Raw genomic sequence first — 20,409 nt, forward strand, 5'->3', positions numbered from 1 at the left:
TATTAAATGCTGACTGTTTCTTAATGTGAACTCTGTCGATGAACATAAGGCAGAAACTCACCTACTTTGGGTAGATATCCATAAAGCTAGTGTTGTTTTAACCGTACGGAATATTTGCGGTTGGCATAAATGTCACGGAATTTGCTTCACAAATATTTGCAAATACTGTTAAAATCCACACTTGCATGTTGTGTCATCTTCTACAGCCTCTCCTGCTGGGCAGGATCCAGGTAGGCGCCACCACCTGTCCTCCTTTAGCCACGCCCAGCTCCAGGCGCACCTGACCTGCAGCAGGAAGCGAAAGCACGGAAACAGAGGAGTCGTTAATTAAAAGACAAGACCGTAGATCTGACGAGGGACATGAACTGAGCACTTCAACCGGCGGGATCATGGTCAGAAAATACATCTTATTCCTCTGTTTCGTGCTTCGTCACATTCCTGGGATTGACAACAAAGGTGAGACACAGCTGACTTGGGTTTTGTGTAGTGTTGTCTTTCCATTGGACAGAAGGGGAGCATGTGTCCGACCTCCTTGATTGTACTTGAAATCTATATTTGGCTGTTTTTTAAATTTTAAAACGGCAAAAGTTTGTTTTTAAGGAAACTGGTACGCCGAAGGAAGGGCCCTAGATACTTCTCAATTCATTTCCCTTCTTTGTATGTTTTTATTTAATGGCCCAACTGTAACGTCTCAACGTTTACACTTTCCCTGTGTATACACCTTTCTTCCAGACATCGTCAGTATGCGTCCACCGAGACTTTCCAAGTACTCCATTGTAAATCCTCAGGTGATTCACAGATGGTCCAGGAGTCTCAACAGAGTGCCAAAAGAGGTTGGAAACTACCCAGATTCAGTGATCTTTGGAATTCAATTTTTTTTATGACTACATTAAGAACGGTTTCCCTTTAACCATTTCAGGCAAATGGAGAGGAGACAATATCATATGCACTCAACATTAACAACAGACGGCACCTGCTTCATCTAAAAATGAACAGGTAGGCACAGAGTTGTTTCATGGTTGTATGTCCTTGTAAGTGCTTCAGGTCAAATATCTCAGATACTTTTTTTTTTGTCTCCTCTTGTCAGAGACTTTTTACACCCAGACTTTGTTCGGTCTTCACGTGACACCGCTGGTGACAGACACTCATCGTTAAAACGGCATGTAAGTCGACACTCGCACATTCTGGTCTGTAAGGCTTGTTTGGACATCAACCACTGACCTGTTTTTACTTCCCTCATCCCAGGTGCATTGCTATTACCATGGAGAGGTGGAAGGATATGAGAATTCAATGGTAGCGCTCAGTACATGCTCTGGCCTCAGGTTTGTTGCTGGTGTCACTCACGAATGATATATGGAACTAGAGCTTGGCTATTTACTGAGTTTCGGTGGAATCCCATCCTATTTTTATGGTTACATAGTACAAAGTTATAATCTTATAATATTATTTTGTGCAAATTAAGGGCAACAGAATCACTTTTCAGAAGTTTTGAACTTCCACAGTTCTATACATAAAACACTGTTTATTACCTTGAACATCAGTTTGGCTGTTTTATATATGATTTTGCATTATTTTCCATATTGAAAAATTCTCATTAAGATACAGATTCAGATTTTAGCCAAAATACAGAGCCACACATTTGAAGTTGGACAATTTTTTACTTATTACTATTGTCTCCTCTTAGTCAAACTCAACCTACGTGATCTGTATCCTTGTGTGACTCCTTGAGTAAATCTTGTGAGGTCATTTCATGTGGTTGGATTAAAGCAACATGCCCCCCTCTTTGCACACTATGAAAATATTTATTTAATGGTGTCTTTGCTATTTGTTTATTCTCTGTATTTATTGAATGGCGTCTCTGCTATTTGTTTATTCTCTGTATTTATTGAATGGCGTCTCTGCTATTTGTTTATTCTCTGTATTTATTGAATGGTGTCTCTGCTATTTGTTTCTTCTCTGTAGGGGTGTTATCGTCTTTGGAAATGAGACTTATGGACTTGAGCCTTTGCCACGGTCTGCCACCAATGAGCACATTCTCTACCTGCTGAAGGACGTCCAGTCCGAGCCCGTCACCTGTGGGGCCGTCAACGAGGCTGCGTCAACACAAAGCCATGAAGCCTTTGACCCTGGTCAATCGCTGACATCACTGCTGCGGGTTTGGACGCTCCCGACATTCACTTCAACTTTTATTTACAGTGTGAACAGGTTTTTAAATGAATAGCAGCTTCTCCTTATTCTCTGTTTGTTGTTTTGACAGAGGAAGCGCACTTTACCACAAACCAGTTACTTGGAGCTGGTGCTGGTTGTCGATAATCTCAGGGTGGGTGTGTATATCTGTTTATAAAGTCACTATTGTGAAATGGCTACAGGTCTGCTTGTCCAGCCCAAATGCAAGTCAGTGAGCACTTGCATCCTCAGTCTCCTATGGGCTACAGAGGAATGTGTTTTTCCCCTACAAATGTGCGCAGTTGTTTTCCTATGAGTATGGTGCCAAAGATATCAACCCATCTATTATGACTGCACAGCAGTCATTATAATAATCTTTTATTAACATGTTCACTGTATTTACAGTATAATTTTAAGAAAAAAAATGAGACTGCGATACGAGAAGAGATGGTTGAAATGGCAAATCTACTGGACGGGGTGAGATTTTAAGTCGTTTTTTAAAAGAAACTATGCTACAGTACATTTTTAATTTCAATACTGCTTTTGTTTTTTCTCGTGCTGTGCTTTTAATGATGTCTTTGCTTTTCTCCTCTAGTATTACAAACCACTGAATATCCGTGTCGTGCTCGTGGGCCTGGAGATCTTTAAGGATAGCAATCCCTTTAGTGTGGATGGCTCTGCAGGAGATGTGTTGGGGAACTTTGTTAAGTGGAGGAAAAATACTCTGTTACCAAAGATTAAGCATGACATTGGTCAACTCATTGTGTAAGTAATGCCTGTTCTTTGTCTTTAAAAAAAATATGTGTATGATGCCATCAGATGACAGTGTTTGAGACAAGCTACAAAGTGTAGCGTCAAATTTGTGACTTCTGTCCTGGTCCACTTGTTTCCCAGTGGTAAGTCCGAGCCATACGGAGGGAGTATATTAGGCATGGCCTTCGTGGGCACCGTCTGCTCCCAAACTACCTCTGGAGGAATTAACGTGGTTAGTTCAACTCCCTTTTTAACTTCTTACACCAGCTGACACCGTGGTGCTTTGGCATCGTGTGCTTTGGCATCGTGAGCTTTTGTGTCGCAACTGATACTGTCTGCATTATTCATGGAAAGTTCTGTAAGTGCGGCTCATTTTCGGAGCCTATGAATACCAAGCGAGTCAAACGGGTAAGACCTGAACACAGGCTGACGGAGCTCCATGACGAGGCATCTTCTTTTGTGTGATTGGATTCCTTACAGACTGTTGATACCATACAGGGTTTGTTGTTACTATTGAAGTCCCACTGGGATGAGATATGATCCTGATTAACTAAAAATAATTACATATGGACATTTTTATAGCGCTATGACCATATGCTGCGCTTTCTGACGCACATTCCGACGGAATGGCATTCAGGGGCAATTTAGGATTCAGTGATTTGCCCAAGGACACTTAGGCATTTAAACTGTGGAGCCAGAAATCGAACCACCGACCTACATTTTAGCAGACAACCCGCTCTATGTCCTGAGCCATAGCTTCCCCTAAATCAAATCAAATAATTTAAAAGAACTACCCTTGTTTTCATCTTTTACTATCATATAAGTCTAATGAGAGAAATTTATCTTTGTATAACTCGTATCCCGTTAATTGTGAAACGCATGCAATTCAACAGGAGATAAATTCAATCAATCAACTAAAATGCTGTTTTTCACTGAGACTGAAAAATACTCATGTTTAGCTGAAGCATCTTTTTTTTTAAATATTATAATATTGAAAAATAACTATAATTTCTATTTCAGGATAATATTTTTAGCTAAATAAACTAAGGAGAATTTTAGCACTGAACGTACTCTGGTATGTTTTCACAGTTCAGTGACAACAGCCTGCCTTATATCTCCACTGTTGTGGCTCATGAGATGGGGCACAACCTGGGCATGAATCACGACGATAAACGCTGCAACTGTGATGGGAAAGGCTGCATTATGGCTGCCAGTGCAAGGTAAAACATCTTTAATGAAAAAAAAAATCCTACAGTACACACATAACAGTACAGTACATAAAATATTCTGTGCCTTTGTAAAAAAAATTGTTTAATTCAACCCAAAGTAAAAAAAAATTTTTTAAAAAAGACAAAATGGCTGTTATTTTTGTTTCAAGTGGCGTGAACTGTCCATGTGTACCTATGGACTTTCATTTAATACCTTGTGTCTGTTACCCTGTAGCGGATCCACCTCTTTCAGCACCTGCAGTGAAAAAGACTTTGAGAAGCTGGTCCTCGGCGGAGGAGGCGTGTGTCTGAGAAACCAGCCCTCGCCGTCAGATGTGATCGGTACTGCTGAATGTGGCAACGGCCGGCTGGACAAAGGAGAAGAGTGCGACTGTGGTAAACCAGAGGTAGAGTACTGTCTTCCAGATAAACTCACACTTAAGAATATACACAAAATCAGCACTTTGTGCTGATGTTAATTTTTAATAGGGGAAAAAACAATTGTAATAGCAGACTTTTCAAATCTGACAACCAATAAATATAAATGTATACAAGATACACAGACAGAAAACAATGTCGTTTTTAATTTTTACATTTGCAAATATATAATGTGACAATTTCTTTGTTAATCAAGAAAAACCTTTTGGTGTAACACAAATCCAGAATTGCCAACAGATCATGTTACAACCTCAAAGATCTAAGAATAAAAATATTCCTTTTTTAAATTTGCTCCGTTTCCATTTGACGCAGGAATGCAACAATAAATGCTGTGATGCTGCCACCTGCCAATTTACCTGGGGGTCTGCCTGCGCTCATGGAGACTGCTGTGACAACTGTCAGGTCAGCATTGTGCTGGATTTATGGCTGGAGTTATGTAGTTTAGTGCTGCGCTGATTTAGAGGCAATAAATTGTACTCTAACAATGGCAATAAAAAATTGTTCTATTGTTGTATGTGATGGATTTTTGGTTTTAGATCAGAGTCGCTGGAACCCCATGCAGAAACACTGTCAACACCTGTGATCTTCCTGAATACTGTAATGGCAATAATGCATACTGTCCTGATGACTTCTATATCATGGACGGCCTATCATGCCAAAACGATGCTGCATACTGCTATGAGGGCCGATGCCAGACGTATGATTTCCAGTGCAACCATCTCTTTGCACCAGGTACAATGTATGACATAAATAGTCCAGAATACATCAGCCCAACATCTACCAGGAGGAAGAGGTCACCTGGGAACGTATTAACTCATTTCTTTTGTCATTAATATTTTATCTCGGCTATTATTTCTCTCTTGGACAGATCCAGCAACAAAGGCGGCGGATATTTGTTTTAAACATGCCAATACTGCGGGAAACTTATTTGGAAACTGTGGCATCACCAGCAGAGGAGATTACATCAAATGTACTGTAGAGTGAGTACTCTTGGTTTTAATCACTGAATGCCATGAACATAACTGATGCTATTTATAAAAGTGTAGAACCTGGGGGAAAAACTGAAGCAGCTGAAATGTCATAGGTAGGACCTAAATCATTTATGGACACGTCAACACAGAGCCGAGTCAAATAGTTCATCCTCAAAGCAGAAAGGGCCCTTGTGGACTTGATAAAACTGTACTGTGTGTCATAACTGTTGTAATGCACTTTGGATGGTCACTTTCCACAAATGTAACTTCATTTTGTCAGTTAAATGATAGATTACCTTTTTTCTCTTCAGCATTTGGCCCATTAGCAGATGTGGTGAATAAACATTTTCTCTTGAACCTGCGCTGCAGAAACGCCATGTGTGGAAAAGTGCAGTGCACCAACGTGGACGTCAACAACCCCCCTACTGGTGCCCAAGTCAGTATCCAAATAGTTGAAGGGTCAACTTGTGTTAATGCAGACTTCAACCTTGGCACAGACGTGCTAGATCCTGCCTACGTTAACCCCGGCAGCCCTTGCGATAAAGGAAAGGTAAGCAGACTTTGAAGACTGGGATCTATTTCAAGAAGTGGACACGTCAGAGAGAGGGAATGTGACCAGGCAGTTATGTGATTTAACTTGTTCCAGGACAGTTCTGCCATTGTGAATGTGGAAGAGATAACAACAGCTTTTAATTTGCATTAATAAGTTAGTTTTCTCTTTCAGACCTGCTTGGACTTCAAGTGTGTAAACGCCTCTGCCCTGTTGACCAACTTGGACTGTGATGCCCAGACCACCTGCAACAGTCGAGGGGTAAAACTGCATTTTTCGTTACTTTCTTAAGTCGGTTACAATCCACTAGTGACAAGTCTGACTTTGCTGTTGAAATGTTTTTCTCCAGGTATGTAACGACCAAGGGCACTGTCACTGTGACAACGGGTGGGCCCCGCCGAACTGTGACAAGTGGGGGCGCGGTGGCAGCATAGACAGCGGTCCGGCTCAGATAGGTGGGGTTGAATTAAATCTATCGGCTTACTTTTCAAAACAAACGAAGTTCTCACTGCATCACTAGTTACACCGTAATCTAATAGAAGAGTGTCTGGCCTATAGCAGTCCTATATCAAGGCTTCAAATATTCTCATATATTAATCATCTGCTGCTGGCATTGTTGAAGCACCCAGATGTCAATGTGTTTTGGCCTTAGATAATTATAATTATAATAATGGAACAGAAACTACAGTTTTAACTAGGTTCTTTATCATCTTCTTCATCACATCCCTCAGCCAAGAGCATGATTCATGATTGTTGTTCTACCATTAGTGATATACGTATACTGTAAGTCTGAATTATCATGTGGTTAACAATTGAAAAGAAAACATCACAGCAAAAGTCACACAATCATTTAAATAATCGGAGTGATATAATTTGCAAGAAAAACATATTGACAGTTTTGTGCAACTAATGCATTTTTAAATGTACTGTTCCTTATTGCAATCTGGCCCGATCTACTTCAGACTACTCCCTCCGGAACGGCCTGTTGATCTTCTTCCTGTTGGTGGTTCCTGTTCTGGTCGTTGTCATTCTGGCGCTGCTCTACTTCTTTAGGAGAGATTCCCTGGACCCCTGCTTGAAAAGACGCCGCAAGTAAACATCAACACTAAACGCTTCACCTAATTATATATTTTTTTTAGATATTTTAGCACTGAGGTTGCAATGTTTTTTAGTTTGATGTAATGTTTTGGGGTTTTATTTTTTTTGCTTTTACAGGTCAGGTAATGTTCAAAGTGGAAATACAAATGCGAACAGAAATGTTCAAACAAGTGCCACAACCAAGCCTCCAGCACCGACTCCCTCTGATATGGTAAATATTCTTTTATAAAAATATTCTAAACCATCACTGCAGGGAAGGAAGTGTAATGTTTATTAAGCAGTTATAAAATCCGGTTTTCAGTAACTGAAAAAGCCGTTGTGCAAAGCCGTTGAGATAACCAAATATTAATGTACGCATGTTTTATTTCCAGTATATCTTTGAATACAGATCATATGTTCTTTTTTTCTTCCAATTCCAGCCTGGACATCCACCGGATACCGCAGATCCAGTTTCTGGGTAAGAAATGCTTTGACTTTCTGTATTTCACTCAGTACTTGTTCACACAGGAATCGAAGCTTTCATTGTGCTTCGATACCTGTGCAACAGCAAACCTGCAAATACTGTACTGAGTGTCCTGGTAACCTGTCAGTTTCAGATATGGAGACCTGGATTATTGGAACACGGAAACAAGCGCTGCCCCGGCGCGACCGGCAGCTCCTAGGCAGGGCCCCGGGGTGCCCAGACCAATCCCGTACAATTAGCTGCAGAATTGATTATCTTTTTACACTAAATATTTTCTGAATTGTTTTTGAATCTTTGGAGTTCACAACAGCGTAACACTATATTAAGAGACCATTTTAAATCACTGGGATTATAAAAGACTGACTGTAACTTGTTGTAAACATGGGGGGGCTGGACAAGGCTGGTAAATGTGTGAATATATGTATCGTATATGTGTGTTTTATCATTGTTTATCACTCTTTATCTCTCTCTCTTTTGTATTTCTATTATGTTTAATTTTTTTTACAGATGTGGATTTTGATTTCATGGATGCTGATTGTAATAAAAAGAAAAATGATCTGGCAGTTTGTTTTTAGGCATTTTTGGTAAAACGTAAGAGTTTGAACCAATGTTTTTAAAGTCTTCACTTGTGTGCTGTAAACCTTCACAAGAAATTGGGTGTAAGCCATTGATACATGAATTACACTGTGTGCTACAACTTTAGCCCCGTTTTTGCCCATATATCTTTACATTTTTGGGAAGAAATAATGATGCCGAATATACTACTATCAGTTCATTTTTGCATTGCACCATTGGAAATACTGGCAACTTTTAAAGAATTGCTCAGATACGGAAGAAATCTCAGAAACCTGATTATTATCGGGGGGAGTTCTGAATCGTTTTGACTCCTTCCCCATTGGTCAACATTATGTCGTATTTATGGGAACATCTCTACTCATAACATGTGATTTGAATCTCGCTGATAGCTTTCTCCAAATTTTGAGATATTGTGTAAATTCAATGCGCTTCCGCATTCTAGTTGTCTCCTTTCATAGATTTACTAGTCGCCTTTCTTTTACTTGCACGATTCCCTTTGACGGCTTTTATTCTGAAAGGACCGGAAGTCGGGTGACTTCCTCGCCGTTCGACCGCGGAAGTCACCTGTCAGCTGCTGTGACCATCCATTGCGCCAGTCAACAACAACAACAACAACATAATGGATTCAAGTTGAGATTTTAGACCGTTTCTCTGGTGGCGCATGGCAGCAGAGGAGGCTGCGGGTGTGCGCCGGGCTCCGGCCTGCCTGTGTGTCCTCTGCGGGCTGCCCGCCACGGGGAAGTCCACCCTGGCCCGCGCGGTCCTCTGCCCCGCTGCACAGCTCGGGTGGAGAGCCGCCGTGGTGCCGTACGACGAGCTGATCCCCGGGCAGGCTTTTCAGACCAGAGCTGCGGAGGACGGGACACGACTGCAAGCGATGGTGAGGACCACTGGGAGATTTTTTTTTACTGAGAGTTCAGCATCCAAATAGTGACACGGACACCAGCCCCATCAGATCCACGAATGAGATATTACATTCATACTCTACCCCATCAGTAGAAGAAACGATTAGTCGATTAATTGAAATCAATTTGATGGCTTTATGTTGTTTAATGGATGAGTGCCAATAATTCACTGGCTGCAGTTTCTCTCACGTGACTGTTTGCTGGTTTTTGTGGTTTTCATAAAGTTGACAGATTTTGAATAGGTTTTGGAGTTGTGGTTGGTCAAAACATGTCATTTGAACTTGTCAGTTTGGACTCTGGGAACATGCGAATGCTGTTTTGTTTGTTTGTTTCAATATTCTAATGCATTGTAGGGCTGCAACTAACGATTGCTTTCATTATCGATTAATCTGACGATTATTTTCTCGATTAATCGATTAGTTGTTTGGTCCAAAAAAATGTCATGAAAAGGTGAAAAATGTCGGTTGTGTTTCCCAAACCACAAGATGATGTTTTGTTTTTGTCCACGCACAAAATATATTCGGTTTCCTGTCATAGAGGAGCAAAGAAACCAGCAAATATTCTCATCTAAGAAGCTGAAATCATATAATTTTTACTCATTCTTTCATAATAACTTGAACCGATTAATCGATTATCAAAATAGTTGGCGATTAATTTAGTAGTCGAATACTTATCGATTAACTGTTGCAACTCTTAATCATTATATTATTTGTATCAGAGACGTATTCTTCTTGCAACATGCATTAAAATAGGTTTTATTTCATTTTTGATTTTGATTTTCCCCCTCTCTAGCAAACTGAGTGGAAGTTACACAGACAGGCAGTGCTGCAGGGCATCGATCTGTTCCTGAAGACACCTGATGTGTCTGCAGAGCAGCGGAGCAGCTGTCAGATCGACGGTGCTGCGTGGGAACGATGCATTCACCTCCTGCTGCAGCAGCCTGGCGCTTCGGACCCCTCCCCGTCAGACCGGGCGCCACTCGTCTTTCTACTCGATGACAACTTCTACTATCCAAGCATGAGATATGAAGTGTACCAACTTGCAAGAAAGTGTAAGCACTCTTGTGTCTGTGTACAGCGTGAGCCACTAACTTTAAGGGTTGTGAAGGGCTCCACTGGTAGTTATAGATGTTTTAGCCCATTGATTAATTCATGATTTGTTTAAATACTGTTCCTTTTGGTTGGATTAATTTGTCAGCTGTCTTTGCAGATTCACTTGGGTTCTGCCAGGTGTATCTCCACTGTGATCTGGAGTCCTGTATCAGCAGAAACCAGAGCAGGCCCGAGCCAGTTCCCACTGAGGTGATACAGGAGATGGTGAAGCGTTTGGAGCCCCCAGATCCACAGAGGAACTCATGGGAGGCACAAAGCATTTCGCTCAACACCGCAGACGGTTCGTCCAAATGTGACATGTAAGGCAGCAGAAAAAGCAGTTGTAATAGATTTTTTATTTTTTAACCTGTTTGCATTAATCCAGTATTGATTGGTTGCCTCTGTCTGTCTCCCCTCCTGTGTGGCTTGTCCTCAGCCAGAGGGTGACGGAGTTGATTTCCTCTGCTCTGAGGAACCCGCTGAGCCCGGTAGAGGACAACACTGAACAGAAGGTGTGTCAACCCCCTCCTCTCACTCCTAAATCTGTTAGTATACGGTTTTGAGTATGACACTGTGGAACGTGGATAAATAAGCTGCGTTGTTCTCGCACTGTCCAGGAAGCCGACCGTCTGAAATGTGCCACTAGTGTGGTTCACCAAGCCGACCAGGCCTGTCGACGTCTCGTCTCCGAAGCCATGCGGACTGCCAGAGGTCGGCTTATGGGTCCCATTAATATTACACATTTCACTAATTCTCATCCCTGCCTGATGATAATATTGTCGCCGCAACTTTCAGAAAACCAAGCGTCCTCTGAACACATGAGGTCCATGGCCGCTCAGCTGAATGAATCCAAAGCAGCATTTCTTCGCCACCTGCGAGAGCAGCTGCTGCGGGAAACGTCTTTCGCTCAGGAGGACGTCGATGTGGAACGTGTGGTGAAGAGAGCAGTGGATGTGTTTGACCGTGAGAAAGAGGAAATCTTGTTGAGAGTCTTAAATGATGCTAAGTGAATGTGGAATTATGTAATTATGTAAATTGAAATAAAAATGTACTTTTGCTGGTCACTTGTTTTTCAGTTTGTGTACCATCGGGAAACTAAGTGAAACAAACTCCTGCAAAATATCCTTTCCTTTATTTATTTAGAAATAAACTTACAGGAAATCTGTATTTAAAACGCAAAGTTTCCTTAAAATCCATGTCAAACTCAACAGTCTACTGTGTAGTGGCCATGTACATAATTTCTGCAAATGGGTTATAAAATGTTTATCATAGAGCATTTTAATCTTGTTTGTTAGGATACACAATAAAATTTCACATTTTCTGTTCATATCATCACATACAAACCAAACCAATAAGACATTAAACCAAGATTTCAAAAAAATCAAGAACATCACATCACATCACATCTCAGTCAGGGGGCTACCCAGGATCGTTACATTGTCTCAGTGAAATCTGAATTTGTACTTAAAAATTTATATATATATATATATATATATATATAGTTACCACAAAACTACTAAAGAGAATTTATAAATGCTCGTAGAAAAGGGTTTCAGGGGTATAAATTAATATTCTTTAAAAAAAACGTAAATCTAACTGAAATGTTACTTAAATATGAGAACATGAGCAGAATCATAATGAATCTTGTCTGGATGCAAACTTCAGTCTCTGAACATCCAACTTCAGTTTCTCACAGTGTGGTACTGATTTAACTGAGACAGAAACTTCGGTGTATATTTAAAATAACAAGTGAATGATGGACAAAAAGAAAGAGGACAGCCCTGCAGTGAAATACCAGTGTTAATTTTTAAATACTGTTAAAAACTGTTCTTTTGATTTAAAATGTGTAGTATGTAATGTCTGTATGTAGTTTTGTCTGTTTAAAAAATATATAAAAAGTGTAGAACTGCAGTAAGTCAGAAATATATTGCTGTAAGTGAGTCTAAAATAGATTGTAAACTGCACATAAAACTCTCCATGTGCTTTTTTTTCGCTGTTGCAAGGGATCACTTTTTATGTTGGCCTCGGGCAAAATGGCATGCAAAGTCATATTTGTCTACACACATGTGTCCACAGATGTTGCACTGGAACGCGTGCAGGTAGCCATGGCAGCCCATGTGAATGGTGTAAAGGATGTTGTCAGAAAAGCCAATATCACAATGCTGGCACTTGTGCACGAGCTGTTGGTCCGGTGAGGTCAGGGCGGGGGCGGGTGTGCCCGGCTGGCTGTTGCTAACGTTCGCGGTAAGCGCGTTAATGTTGTCGTCAAAAGCGAGGCCAGGAACCGGGCTGCAACTGCCGCGGCCGGAGGTGGGAGATTCTTCTTTAGGTGGTGACGTCTGCACACTGTTTGAACACGCTGCAAGCTGTTCACTAGAGACCTGATGGATGAAGATGGGCTTCTCATCCTCTAGGGATTCCCTGTTTGGGGACGCTGCAGTGTGAGACTCTGGTTGAAGGTCGGCCAACTGGCCAGCAAGTGTAGACAACTGGTCCAGCGGGTTATTAAACGTGAAACCATTAGCGCCCCTGTTACTGCCGTCATCCTCATCTACCTTAGGAAGGCTCTTATACTCGCCGCTGTTCAAATGGTAGTGGAGCTTGTGGGACAAGTCGTTCAGATAATCCGACTTTGGCATCGCCATGGAGGGGGGGTTGAAATTGATGAGCAGTCGCCTGCTGAAGCCCAGCGAGCCCGTCCTCTTCTGCAAGGCGCTCAGCATCCGCTTGTTGGAGAAGGCCGAGCGGACGACCCTCGTGGGCAGGAGCTTGTGGCGGCGGCGCCGGTGGTGCGACAGGTTGCTGCGGTCGCTGCAGCGAAAGGCGCACAGGTCACACTTGTACGGCTTCTCTCCCGTGTGCGACCGCATGTGGGCCTCCAGGTGACGCTCGTACGCCGAGGCAAACGGGCACAGCTGGCAGCGGTGAGGCTTTTCTCCTGGGCGACAGTCAGGAAAGGGGAAACAACTGCCGTTAGTCGACATCAGGATGACACAGGTACTGGTATACAACTGTCTAGATTACTTGCAGTGTCTCAAAGAGAAGTTCCTAGGCATGGACAAATGCAGCAGCAGCTACACACTGACCTGTGTGGATGCGGATGTGCTCTATCAGGCGAGCCATGCCCTTGTTGGCATAGCTGCAGTAGCTGCACTTGTACTTCCCATCGCAGGTCCTCTCCAGGCCGTCCATCTGCACGTCTGACCCGTCCTCCACTGGCAGGCTCACCTCCACGGACGGGGGGTCCAGGCCATTCTGCTCACTCCTTGGTACAGCTGAAAGCAGACATACTACGACTTTAACATCCTACTCAGTTCTGAAGAAACAGTGCTTTGTTATGTATTTATGCGTGTGTCAGTGTATTGTGCGTCCATCCCACCGGCTTGAAACGGCTCCGCCGACTCCTTCTCTCCACAGACGGAGCCCGAGATCATGTTGACGTGCTGGGTTTGCTGCGTCAGGTACTCCTGGAATTCCTTCACAAAGTCCACAGGCTCGGTCTTTATCTCTTCCATTTCTGCCTCCGCGTTGAACCTGAAAAGGGGGGGGGGGGGGGGGGGGTTCCAGAGCACAACAAGGAGACCCGGTAGTCCGACGTGTGACACAACTCCGCTGTCACATTCGACAAACAGTAGCTAACGTCAACCTTCGCCGGGGAATTCAGTTAGCTAATAGACGTTAACGACGGTGCTAACGTGACCCAACACCGACTGATTGACTCCACAGTCACCGCAGTTCATATCTGACCTTTCAACAGCCGAACAACACCATCGCTACAATAGAGAGGAAGGTGGAAATTCAGCTCAGGACGTAAACAGACGGACTGTGGCACAAATGATCGTCTTCTTCTGTTGTTACCGGGTGAACGACTGACCGCTTCCGGTTTTCTTTCTTTTTTTCAAACGTCTGGTTTCCGGGTGCACCGCGAGCGCACCTGCTGCCTTCGCTTACCGCCTGGAAATATATTATCATCAACTGTGCACATACAGACGCGCCTGAAGAGCGGCCGTGTAACAGTGTATCATCATTTTTCTTTTCAAATACACTGATAAACAATCATTTCCGACTGCTTGGATTCATCTGGTGCTTTTCTTTACAGTTTCTTATGTCACCGTGAATCATTTTAAGACAGTCACAAAGTTTGGCGTCACTCCGTACTTGAGGAACGTGAACGCAGCATGTGAAATTGTGTAAGGCAGAATGGCTGCCTCATTGGTTCGGACAGCTGTTAAGGTGAGTCGTTATTTTACGTTTACTTTACTTTACGTTTTACGTATTAACATTGGCGGTCACTGCACCGATTTAATCATTTCCCACAGTATTGGTGCTTTGTCCCCCACTGATCTGTCTGGCTCGTGTTTACGCGACGCTGTTAGCTAGTTAGCTAGCTAGCTAACAACACTGCCAGTTGTGTTTTCAATGGCCGAAGACACTCATTTAAGTTTGCTTATTATAATGACATTTAAATTAATTTTTAAAAAAACACGTTAATTAAGTGTTGCATATACCCCGGGAGTTGGTGTGTTTTGGTCTGTTGGAGCATATGTAAATAAAAATTAAACTGTTCTCTGTCCTGCTTCTAGTCTTGCTGCAGACAGACCTCTCGATCATGGGGGGCATGTCAGGCTGGATGGAGGAGCTTGTCCACCAGCTCTGCCCCAGATGTGGCTGCACACCAGGCAGCTGAGTGGGTCTCCTTCCCTCCTCTGCAGACATATTCAGAGGAGGAGAGCATGATGAGGGACACAGGTGAGTTGGGGGATGTGCTAACATGTGTCCTCCTTCTCCTGCTGCTGCTGCTTCTTCTTCTTCATCTTACAGCTGGACACAGAAAATCCTGAAACAATAAAACAACTTTTTGTCTTGTCGTCTGACAGTGAGAAAATATGCACAGGAGCGCATCGCTCCGTTTGTGTCAAAGATGGATGAAAACTCTGTCATGGACGAGGACGTGATCAAATCCCTCTTTGAACAGGGCGTATGTAATTCATTTCATTGTGTATTAACAGAGGCGTCATCACATTTAAGTCATTGACAAGTCTTTTTTTTTTTATCTATTCACTGACTCTAATGTTGAATTTTTCACAGCTCATGGGCATTGAGATCGACCCAGAATACGGCGGCACCGGCTCTTCATTCTTCTCCTCCATTCTGGTCATCGAGGAGTTGGCGAAGGTGGATCCCTCGGTGGCCGTTCTCTGCGACATCCAGAACACACTGATCAACACGCTGTTTGCCAAACTGGGCACCCCAGCTCAGAAAGAGCAGTACCTCAGCCGACTGTCAACGGACATGGTGAGCAATTCTACATCACTGGTTTTGCCTTGTGGCATAAATCAAATGGTGTTTTCCTCGTTTCACTTGTTAGTGTGCACATTCTGCTCCTGGAAGGTTTTCCTACACTTCCTTTTGTACCTGTTTCCTGTCCCACAGATCGGAAGCTTCTGCCTCTCTGAAGCCGAGTCGGGGAGTGACGCCTTTTCTCTGAAGACGCGAGCTGAAAAACACAAGGACTATTACGTCATCAACGGCTCCAAGATGTGGATCAGTAATGCGGAGCATGCAGGCGTATTCCTGGTGATGGCCAATGTGGACTTCTCTGCTGTGAGTCACATCTTGTAACATGTGGTTTTGTTCTCATTACATCTCATTAGCCTAAAATGACAACAAGGTGTGCAACAGAGCAACTATAAATTGTCAGAATAGTCTGGTCACACCCTGTTGACTCGGAAGCTTTTACTACTTCACCGAAATGTGTGCTTTTATTTTTACAACTGTATTGTCAGACTTTCTTGTGAATGACAGGGATACAAAGGCATCACCTGCTTCATCGTGGACCGGGACACCGAAGGGCTGGAGATCTGCAAAAAGGAGAACAAGCTCGGCCTGCGTGCGTCCTCCACTTGCCCGCTAAACTTTGACAACGTCAAGGTAATACCAAACACATTGTAAATATACAGGAATGATGTGATAGAAATAAACACTCAGACTCTTCCTTACATCCTGCTCTCTGTTTTAGGTACCAGAGAAAAACATTTTGGGACAGATCGGTCACGGGTACAAGTATGCTATCGGCATGTTGAATGAGGGCCGGATTGGGATTGCCAGTCAGGTAAATCCTGACAGATTTTTATTTGATAAATTTTAAAACAAACGTGTGAAATGGAAATGTTGCGTGTGCTAACCTTGTCTCTGTGCGTTTCAGATGCTCGGACTGGCACAGGGCTGCTTTGACCACACCATTCCTTACACCAGACAGAGGGTGCAGTTCGGAAAACGCATCTTTGACTTCCAGGTGAACATCTCTGTTCTTTTTTCTTTTTTAACCAAACACATTTATGGTTTCTGGCAGCAAGTGCATAATTCAATGAATGTTATGGCACTCTTCCAGGGCATGCAGCACCAAATTGCCCACGTGGCCACACAGATTGAAGCTGCTCGGCTGCTGACGTACAACGCCGCTCGTCTGAAGGAAGCTGGCAGACCTTTCATCAAGGAGGCCTGCATGGCTAAATACTTCACTGCAGAGGTGAGCTTCCCGACTCTCCGACTATAGTTCAGTACAAGGATGGTGTGTCCGAGGGTTTGGGGACTGTTCATGTACATTTCTGGGATATGTTGTGATCACTGGGGTTTTCTGGTGTATGATACATTAGGGTTGTTTCCTTGTAGTAGCATTTGGATGTTTTAACAGTTTCAAATTATTCTTCTGATCTCATTTGCGATCTTGATCCTTGAATATTCCCTGCACAATTCATCTTTTATATATTCTACAGAATGAGGTGCTGTGAACCTGAAAGATATTTTCAGTCATAATGAAACATTTACCTTGTTAAATTAAAGTCATCACATTTTCTGATATGTTTCATCTTCCTCAGGTTGCAACGCTAACCACATCCAAGTGCATCGAATGGATGGGAGGGGTGGGCTTCACCAAAGACTACCCCATAGAGAAATACTACAGAGACTGTAAAATCGGTAAGCATGACCTGACCAATACGAACCTCTCTGGATGAAAACTAACTTGTTGCTCGCAGTGAAGTTGTTGTTTAGACCAGAGTCGATTCCGGTCACTGTGACTAAGCTAAAGCTACAAATGTGGACGAAGGACACAAGTCACGAGGAGCTGCGGCAGGGTCAGGTGTAACTGTCTGTGATTGGACCACAGTGGGGGTGTAGAGAGGGTCAGATCGCGGTGGCTGTAATGGGACTCTGCAGGATTCCCCTCTGTCAGTGTCATTTTACAAAACGCACAACCGAGGAACCTGGCACGGCGACATGTCACTTTTCCTCTCGTCACCTTCACTTTGGCTCCTCGGTTCTCCAGCTGGAGCACCGTCATGATAACCCCCCCACCCCTCCTCTGTCATGATAGTGAAAACTGCAACATACTACTGTGCAGGAGAGGGTTGACGAAATCAACCTTATTTTGTGTTGCAGGAATTTCCTCTAACACTTTGCTTTGTCCTCGTTTTACAGGCACCATTTATGAGGGCACGACGAACGTTCAACTATCCAGTATTGCCAAGTTCATTGATAAGGAGTTTGACCACTGAGCTCGATCAATTGCACTCTCTGCTGTGTTACACTCCATGTTTGTTTGTTTTTACTCACATGCCTTTGGTGGGATTAATGCAGCAGCAGTAGCTGCCTTCATGCTTCTAGTGTTTTGTTTCAGTTTTAACTTGTAAAATTGTTCCAACTTCTGATGTTACTGATACAGTTACAGTTCCCCAACATTTGGGTAAAAGTTGATCTGGTTAAATTCTTCTAAATTGCTCTCTATCACTTAATATGTAGATATCTACCACTTCACCTCTTGGCCGTATTTTTCTTTTGTTCTGCATACTGCGATGTGGTGATCAATCATGCCAGAATAACATCCATGTGTTGCAATAGGAGAATTAATTTTTATTTTTATGACTGACATCAATTACCTCACAGTGCGTTTTCTTTTTCCAGGAAAACGCTTTTTAATCTAACATGATCCGTTAATACTGTACAGTCCTTTACTGGGGAAAATGAGTCAAGAAATTATATGTAAAGAGTGATTTGTCAAAAAAATCAATAAATTGGAAGTATGCTATGCTACAAATTGGACATCCTCTTTTTTTGGCGTGATTGAGGCCCAACCTGTTTTGCAGTGTGATACCGAGTTCTGTCACTAGAGGGGAGCATTCTCCATAGTGACAACAACTCTGAGCTTCTCGCTGCAGGAGCAGTCAATTACCCCGTGTCTCCTAACAACCTGTCACCTCTAATGGTATTTTATACCAATTTAATTATGCTGTGGTGCTTCAGATGAAAAGAGTCCGCCTGCCTTGCATAACTGCCTGGCTGATAATTTTTCAGGTGAGATTGATCACGTGTGGCCGACAAGCGGTGCAAAAAAGACGAGGTCTATTGTTCTACACAAAACAGACAAGTATTGTCTGAGTATACAAACCCCCCATATAGGTAATGTGACCCCTTACAAACAAATTGTAAGGGGTTACGTGTAAGGTATCTGTTTAACAACAAGAAAACCACAAATATCACCATAATGGGGATGGGGCTAAAGACAGATTATTAATACTGCAATGGTCAAGATCGGCAGTGTTGATGCCAAATTTAGACAAATTTGGATTTCAGAAGTACATTGGTAAGAGCATATTTACATACTCAAATTATACAACATTACACTGATAAAGCTGCTTTAACAGGGAAATAACAAAGCTCTTGATCTCTTTGGTGCCTGGAACCCCTGTATCTAAAGATATTCCCAAGGAAAACATGGTTGATTAAGGAAAATCAGATAAATATTCAAAAATACAGTTTTTTGACAAATAATACTTAATTTCCCTTACGTTTTATTGAACAGTCCACTGAATATGGTAAGAGAAAAAATGAAATGCTGAAATATCTAGCTTAATTCTGCCTTCTGCTGTAAAAGACAACACTTCAGACCAAGGGTTTTGATCATAAACTGATGTTCCCTGATTCATTTATGATTAAATTTGGGGTCATCTGTTTACATCTCGTCAAAGAGTATAAGATCTTCTCCACATAGGTAATCAGCATGCTATAAGATTTTCTTGTCATTGGGGAAAATTGGGATGTAGATATAAATCTTTATACTTTTGTCTAATCTGTGGATAATATTAGGGTTTTTCACATCAGTATGAAGGGTCAACATGGCAAGTTGGAAAGGACTCTTTCATCTATTATCCAATACATCTAATAATAAAAGCAGATCCTTGTTTGCCCAGAAATTCTGAAAATCCCTCAAACTGAGGCCTGCATTAACATCATTGACAGAGTGTGTATGCTCCGCTCTCCCCTCTGACCCACTCTGACTCGTTCCGTCTGCTGAACGAGCCCCTGGTTTAATGAACATAATCTGGTGAAAACACACAAGCAGCTATCTGCTTTTCACTTTGAATTGGCAAACCGCGGCTCAACCAGCCTCTTTTCTCCGCCCCCATCTTTAACACAGCTATGAGACCTCTAATTATGCAGGGATTCAAGTAGCTTTTCACAAAACACAGTGTTGTCCTTTAGAGCGTGGAGAGCTGCTCCATGAGCTAAAAGGACGGGCTGCATGTTTGCAGGTTGAGCAAATTCAATTTGTCTGATTCACTGCATCTGCTCCAGGTTTGGTCTAAATTATGAATCTTAAATGCACCACATGCTATTTATTTATTTTGTAAATGTTCTTTTATGTCTGAGCCAACTTGCACCTCAAATTGTAAATAAGATGTGTAAGAATAAAATACTGAGGTGCCTTCACATCACTGCATTGACATCATTTATTTTTGATTTGTTTTTGATTTTTTATCAGTGACAGATTATTATAGAGGTGGTCTAGATTCAAGAGTCCAATCTCACCTTTATCATGATGCCCTTTCAATGTGTAATTTTACTTCGGTGTTCAGCCTCGGTCTGAAAGCAGAGACCAATATACAAAGGATATCTCCCCCCCTCTCAATTTCCTCCTAGTTATTATTTAATCTGATCACATATAATCTGCTGCATCCAAGCCCCATGTGTTATTGTAATATGCGTGACAGAAACAAGGCTGCTTGTTTCATTGCATTACACCACCTGCAGCCTCTTTGGGTTTGCAAGCTTCTTTTTTTTTTTTCCAAAACTGATTTGAAAAGCCTTTATCACAGTGGTAAGCAGCATTCAATTTGGTGTCCGCCTGTAGC

At 42.5% G+C, this 20,409-nt stretch overlaps 4 protein-coding genes across 4 annotated transcripts; 3 read left to right on the forward strand and 1 right to left on the reverse strand.

The window, feature by feature from the left end:
- Positions 1–285: 285 nt before the first annotated feature.
- Positions 286–8,210, forward strand: zgc:174164 (uncharacterized protein LOC570656 homolog). The gene is made up of 22 exons (XM_035612797.2): positions 286–456; positions 733–833; positions 920–996; positions 1,088–1,163; positions 1,246–1,322; positions 1,963–2,155; positions 2,258–2,320; positions 2,572–2,643; positions 2,762–2,931; positions 3,061–3,151; positions 4,009–4,139; positions 4,363–4,534; positions 4,878–4,967; positions 5,102–5,297; positions 5,434–5,545; positions 5,906–6,086; positions 6,261–6,347; positions 6,436–6,541; positions 7,049–7,178; positions 7,302–7,395; positions 7,604–7,641; positions 7,775–8,210. Exons 1-22 carry the CDS (start codon positions 390–392, stop codon positions 7,884–7,886), a joined length of 2,436 nt encoding a protein of 811 aa, XP_035468690.2. The 5' UTR covers positions 286–389; the 3' UTR covers positions 7,887–8,210.
- Positions 8,211–8,747: 537 nt separating this feature from the next.
- LOC118287518 (L-seryl-tRNA(Sec) kinase) lies at positions 8,748–11,283 on the forward strand. The gene is made up of 6 exons (XM_035612801.2): positions 8,748–9,103; positions 9,921–10,179; positions 10,338–10,539; positions 10,656–10,731; positions 10,837–10,930; positions 11,015–11,283. The coding sequence occupies exons 1-6, from the start codon at positions 8,885–8,887 to the stop codon at positions 11,227–11,229; spliced, it is 1,065 nt and encodes a 354-aa protein (XP_035468694.1). The 5' UTR covers positions 8,748–8,884; the 3' UTR covers positions 11,230–11,283.
- Positions 11,284–11,336: 53 nt separating this feature from the next.
- On the reverse strand, positions 11,337–14,124 carry LOC118287517 (zinc finger protein Pegasus-like). The gene is made up of 4 exons (XM_035612800.2): positions 13,967–14,124; positions 13,599–13,753; positions 13,306–13,494; positions 11,337–13,157 (listed from the first exon to the last, which is right to left on the reverse strand). The coding sequence occupies exons 2-4, from the start codon at positions 13,732–13,734 to the stop codon at positions 12,226–12,228; spliced, it is 1,257 nt and encodes a 418-aa protein (XP_035468693.1). The 5' UTR covers positions 13,735–13,753; positions 13,967–14,124; the 3' UTR covers positions 11,337–12,225.
- Positions 14,125–14,292: 168 nt separating this feature from the next.
- On the forward strand, positions 14,293–18,314 carry acadsb (acyl-CoA dehydrogenase short/branched chain). The gene is made up of 11 exons (XM_035612798.2): positions 14,293–14,452; positions 14,803–14,968; positions 15,097–15,197; positions 15,308–15,514; positions 15,653–15,823; positions 16,025–16,150; positions 16,239–16,331; positions 16,425–16,514; positions 16,611–16,748; positions 17,098–17,197; positions 17,699–18,314. Exons 1-11 carry the CDS (start codon positions 14,420–14,422, stop codon positions 17,773–17,775), a joined length of 1,302 nt encoding a protein of 433 aa, XP_035468691.1. The 5' UTR covers positions 14,293–14,419; the 3' UTR covers positions 17,776–18,314.
- Positions 18,315–20,409: the final 2,095 nt, after the last annotated feature.

Source organism: Scophthalmus maximus, chromosome 16, assembly GCF_022379125.1.
Source record: "Scophthalmus maximus strain ysfricsl-2021 chromosome 16, ASM2237912v1, whole genome shotgun sequence".
NCBI classification, from domain to species: domain Eukaryota; kingdom Metazoa; phylum Chordata; class Actinopteri; order Pleuronectiformes; family Scophthalmidae; genus Scophthalmus; species Scophthalmus maximus.